At 34.1% G+C, this 5,140-nt stretch overlaps 1 protein-coding gene across 1 annotated transcript; it reads left to right on the forward strand.

Annotated features, from left to right (window-relative positions):
- The first annotated feature begins 1,775 nt into the window (after nt 1-1,775).
- Nucleotides 1,776-2,246, forward strand: LOC112593383 (general transcription factor II-I repeat domain-containing protein 2B-like). Its single transcript, XM_025337759.1, has one exon. The coding sequence runs from the start codon at nt 1,776-1,778 to the stop codon at nt 2,244-2,246; it is 471 nt and encodes a 156-aa protein (XP_025193544.1).
- The last annotated feature ends 2,894 nt before the right edge of the window (nt 2,247-5,140 follow it).

The following is a 5,140-nucleotide window of genomic DNA, read 5'->3' on the forward strand; positions in this document are numbered from 1 at the left end:
GGCGCCACCGGCGTACCTCGGTTTTTGTCTCTAAATCTCTAACTCACAGGAGTTAGGTCCTTAATTTATGCTATAAATCCGCTCCCCGACATTCTCTATAATTTAAAAAAAAATTTCAGCCAAATCGGTTCAGTAGTTTTCTCGGTTAGCGCGGTCTAAGAAAAAACCCTTACAATTTTATATATAGTATAGATAGATAGATAGATACATTTAAATTGAGGTTATTTATCCGATGACAATATTATGGTTTGTATCTTACATAATCTGATAATTTACTTACCTTTCTCACCAATTTCGTTTACCCTAATTACTTTGTCTTTAAATTTTAACACTGCATCGCACACCATTGAAGGTGGTAGTGCAGGTTTTCGACCAACCATTTTAATATTATAATATAACAAAAATTAATTCTTTGGAGGTTTTTTAATGTGGCAGCTGTTTCGTCAATGTACTAATATTATTATTTTTGTTTAATTATATCATTAATCGAATTATAAAATTTTGCTCTATAGTAGAAATTAATAGCTATTTCTAAAAAAACTTCCACCGACTTTAGGTACCTTCAAAAGTTTGAAAATCGTATTATTTATGTTTTGTGGGGGGCTGGGGAAATGCGCAAAAAAAAAAATGCGATTTGTAGTGCGGTGGAGTGACGTGCGAATTCCGTGTCTAGTCGTGCAAATTCATGCTAATTGCGTGATAAATATCGGCACAGGAATTAATTTTGATTTGTCTTTATTTATGTTTGGCGGGGCTGGTGAAATATTTCTTCAGCCTCCCATGGATATTTTTAGATTTTACGCACAATCTAAAATCGTGCAAATTACAAAAAATAATCGTGCAAATTCATGCTAATTGTATGCTAAATAGTTGCATGAAAAAATTTTTAAAATATAAAAGTGGTGGGGGGGGGGGGGTTGTGGAAACGTACGTATTCGTGTTTGTATCAAATTAGCACTAGGATCATTCCACACAGCAATGTTATCGGGTTTTCCGGTGACGACCGGATGCGTTTTACCCGAACCCGTATTTATCGCGATGTTGATCGGTATTATTTTTATGTTTATAGATTATCGTGACCGTCCGTCAACGTAATCGTCGTATATCGGCGAGTTAAGATAATAAATTGTTATTCGAAGTATTGTACAAATAGCGACCAAAATCAGTCGCTCCGCATCCGCTTTTGCTACGGTCGTAATAATAATACATATAACTTAATAAATATTAAATTATTTTGTAACAATTACGTTTATTTTGTGTTTTTACTTGTTAATTTTGAACCAGTATGGCCCTCAGCAAACCAATTACGTCGAAATTGAAAGATCGTTTTCGGACATTTCACGAAGAATGGGAGATGCGATATTGCTTTACCGAAAGTAAAGCATTAAAGCCCATATGTCTTATTTGCTCCACTACAATTGCCGTCATCAAAAAATATAATTTAGAACGGCATTTTAAACAAAATTATTCAAGTATTAATAAAAATTACCCGGAAGGAAGTTCTCTAAGAGCTGAGTTTATAAAGAAGAAAAAAAAAAGAAATATTTGGTCAGCAGAATCTGTTTGTAAAAAAATTTGATGAACTCGAATCTATGGTAAAAACATCATATGAGATATCTTTACTTTTAGCCAAAAATAAAAAGCCTTTTTCTGATCGGGAAATTATAAAAGAGGCTTTATCAATTTTTTCTAGAAACTGTAATGATAAAAATATAAAAACTAAAGCAAACGGTATTTCACTTTCGAGAAATACTGTAACAAGACGAGTAGAAGAGATGTCAAACGATATTAGCAATCAAATAACACAAACCGTAACAAAATGTAAATATTTTTCATTGGCGTTGGATGAAACTTGTGATTTGACGAGTATGTCAGAGGTAGCCATCTTCGTGAGGTGTGGTGATGAAAATTTTAATGTGTTACAAGATTTATTAGAGCTCAGCCAGATGGAAACTACAAGTATCGGAAGAGACATAGTTATGAAAATCAAGGAATGTGTCGACAGAAAAGGTATAGTGTGGGAAAAAAATAATTCTGTTTGTACTGATGGAGCATCCGCTATGACAGGAAAAATAAATGGTTGTGTGGCCTTGTTAAAACAGTTCTTAGGTCGGGAATTATTTTCATGTCATTGTATCATCCACCAGGAAACTTTATGTGCCAAAGATATGAAGTTTAATGATGTTATTGATCCTGTAGTACGCTGTATTAATTATATCCAAGCCGAAGCCCTTCATCGAAAATAATTCAGGGTTTTATTTGAAGAAATCAATGGATTCGGTGAGTTACATTTGTATTGTGCTGTCCGCTGGTTATCTAAGGGTGAAATGCTGAAACATTTTTTTCTTTTGAGAAGAGAGGTCTTGCAATTTTTAGTAGAAAAGCAGGCAATGCCTGATGAGCGAGATTTACTTGAAAGTGAATCATGGCTATGCGATCTTGCCTTTTTAATAGATATTACATAGCACCTCAACATACTTAACCGGAAGCTGCAAGAGAAGGACTGTTCGTTACCAATAATGTTCAATTTGGTTTACGGATTTAAAGCGAATCTCTCCCTTTCTTTTTAAAAAATTTGACAAGAAATAATATCGATCATTTTCCTACGCTTGTAAATATAAGAGGAAAACTAGAAAATACTTTGCCTGACATCTCGAAATATCAAACACAAATTCAATTATTGTTGAAGTCTTTTGATAACAGATTTCAGGATTTTGAGGACAAAAATAACATTTTGTTTTTCATAAACCCATTTTCAATCACTTTTAGTGAAATACAAAAATATTCATGCAATATCCAGTTGAAAATCACAGAAATTCAAAACCACGTTTCCTTGAAGCAGATATTTACCGAAATTGTATCATCACAACCAAAGCTGCAGTCTTCAGAAAATTTATTAAAATTTTGGAAATTAGTATCAAAAGATAACTTTCCTGCAACGTGTGATCTTGCCTTGCAGATTTCAAGCAGATTTGGATCAATATATATTTGTGAAAAAGCTTTTTCTACTCTAACTTACGTCAAAAATAAATATCGTAGTTTGTTAACTGCGCCTCATATTTCAGATTTGATGTTGTTATCAACATCAGATTTATCACCAGATATTGAAAAAATATTAGCTAATAAGTCTCTTCATAGGTCTCACTGATGTTTTTTTTTTATATATTGTTAAAAATTAAAATTAAAACATGTGAAATTTAAAATGTTGTTTAATTTAAATACCTATCTGTCCTATCTAATTAAGTATCTATTGAAAATATAATTTTAGATGAATTATAAGTGTTAGAAAGTCTTGTTCATAACATGGCCCGCCAGCTAAATGTAATTGCAATTATAGCCCGCTTCCATAATAAATTGGGCACCCTTGGTTTACAATATAGCAACTAAATAAAAGAGTATTCATTCTTATATAAATTATAATATACATTTATTTATTTATTTATTTATTGAATTAACGGGCGTGAGCCCAGGTTAAATAATTAGGTGTACAATACAATCAAACAATAACATAACATGAATAATAACAAAGTATAAGCCTTAAAAATTAAACTAAACAATGAAAACAAAAGTAAACTATTAAAGGAACAACGGATCCTCATTGGCCAATTTCATTATTCTCGTAATAGGTTCATTTTTTAGATAGTTTCTAGTGCAGAAGGGAATTAAGAAAGGATGATTATTTCGGGTGGACCTAAAGGAACTCTAAATTTAATGAGAGAAAGAAGGGATGGGGAATCGACCGAGCCTGTTAAGGAAGGAGAGATTATTGAAGCGACGACGGTCAGCTAGGGAGGATAAGTTAAGCAAACTGAGAAGGGGAGTGTAATCGTGAGGGGTGCAGTTTACGTTAAGAGAATGTTTCATGTAACATAAAAATTTTCGCTGATTTCGTTCTAGTTGAAGACAAGCATCACTTGTCTGGGGATCCCATACAACTGAGCCGTATTCTACGATTGGACGTACAAGTGCACAATATATTGCTTTGAGAGAAGCGGAGAGCTTAAAGTCACTAGATATTCTTTTGACGAAACCCAATACCTTAAGGGCTTTGCATGTAACTCTGTCTATGTGAGCTCTAGGACAAAGAGATAGAGTAAAAGTAAAACCGAGATCACAGATGCTAGAGTCAGCTGGAATCAAATTAGAGCCATTCAATGAGTAAAGATGTGTAATAAGAGAGCGACTTATTGTGAATGTCATTGACCGGCACTTTCCAATATTTAATGCGAGACCGAGAGATTCAGCCCATGCGGATAAACTATTTAAATCATCCTGGAGTTTGTGACAATCATCGACAGAATTAATTTCGAGGAAAATCTTCATATCGTCGAGAAAACAAAGAAGTTTGCTATGTTTGAGAGAGGAGCTAGCACTGTTAACAAACAAAGAGGATAGAAGAAGTGATAGATGACCCTCTGAGGAACGCCTGATGGAAATAAAAATGTGTCAGAGTTAGTGTTGAACAAATTAACCCATTGAGATCTATTTACTAAAAATACATTGAACCAAGATAGGATAGGATAGGATCCCCAAATCCAGTAGCACGAAGAACAGAGACTAGAACCTCATGGTTAACGGAGTCAAACGCCTTAGCAAAGTCGGTATAAATGACATCAACCTGTGTTCCATTTTAAAAAGATCCGAATATATAATTGCAGAAAACAAGGTTACAAGTAACCGTTGATCTGTCTGACGGAAACCGTGCTGTTCATTGGCTAAGATCAAGTTAACTGAAGGCTGAATTGCGTCTAAGACTTATGACTCAAAGCGCTTGGAAATATGTCCTAAAATAGAAATTGGTCTGTAATTAGTGACTAACGAACGGCAACCAGATTTTAAAATGGGAGTAATAGAACCAATTTTCCACATGTCAGGAAAAATAATATCATCGAGGGATCTTCGAAATAGGGTCCAAAGAGGATAGAAAATAATGAACCTCGTTCTGTAGAGGAAATCACCAGGTATTCCATCGGGTCCAGTAGAAGACACATTTCCTAAAGTATTAAGCTTGAGGAGGACATCGTTTGCAGAGAAGTAACAGTTGTTAGGTAAGTCGAAGAACTGTATATCTAATGTCTGAAGATTTGAAGTAACTGTTGCGTCCGTTATGTCAACGTCGATACATATATCAACGTAGAAA

This window comes from Melanaphis sacchari, unplaced genomic scaffold, assembly GCF_002803265.2.
Source record: "Melanaphis sacchari strain LSU unplaced genomic scaffold, SCAv2.0 Contig2022_pilon_pilon, whole genome shotgun sequence".
In the NCBI taxonomy this organism is placed as follows: Eukaryota; Metazoa; Arthropoda; class Insecta; order Hemiptera; family Aphididae; genus Melanaphis; species Melanaphis sacchari.

Coding starts and splice junctions, on each gene's coding strand:
- LOC112593383 (XM_025337759.1), top strand. CDS start 1,776: ATGTCAAACGATATTAGCAATCAAATAACACAAACCGTAACAAAATGT.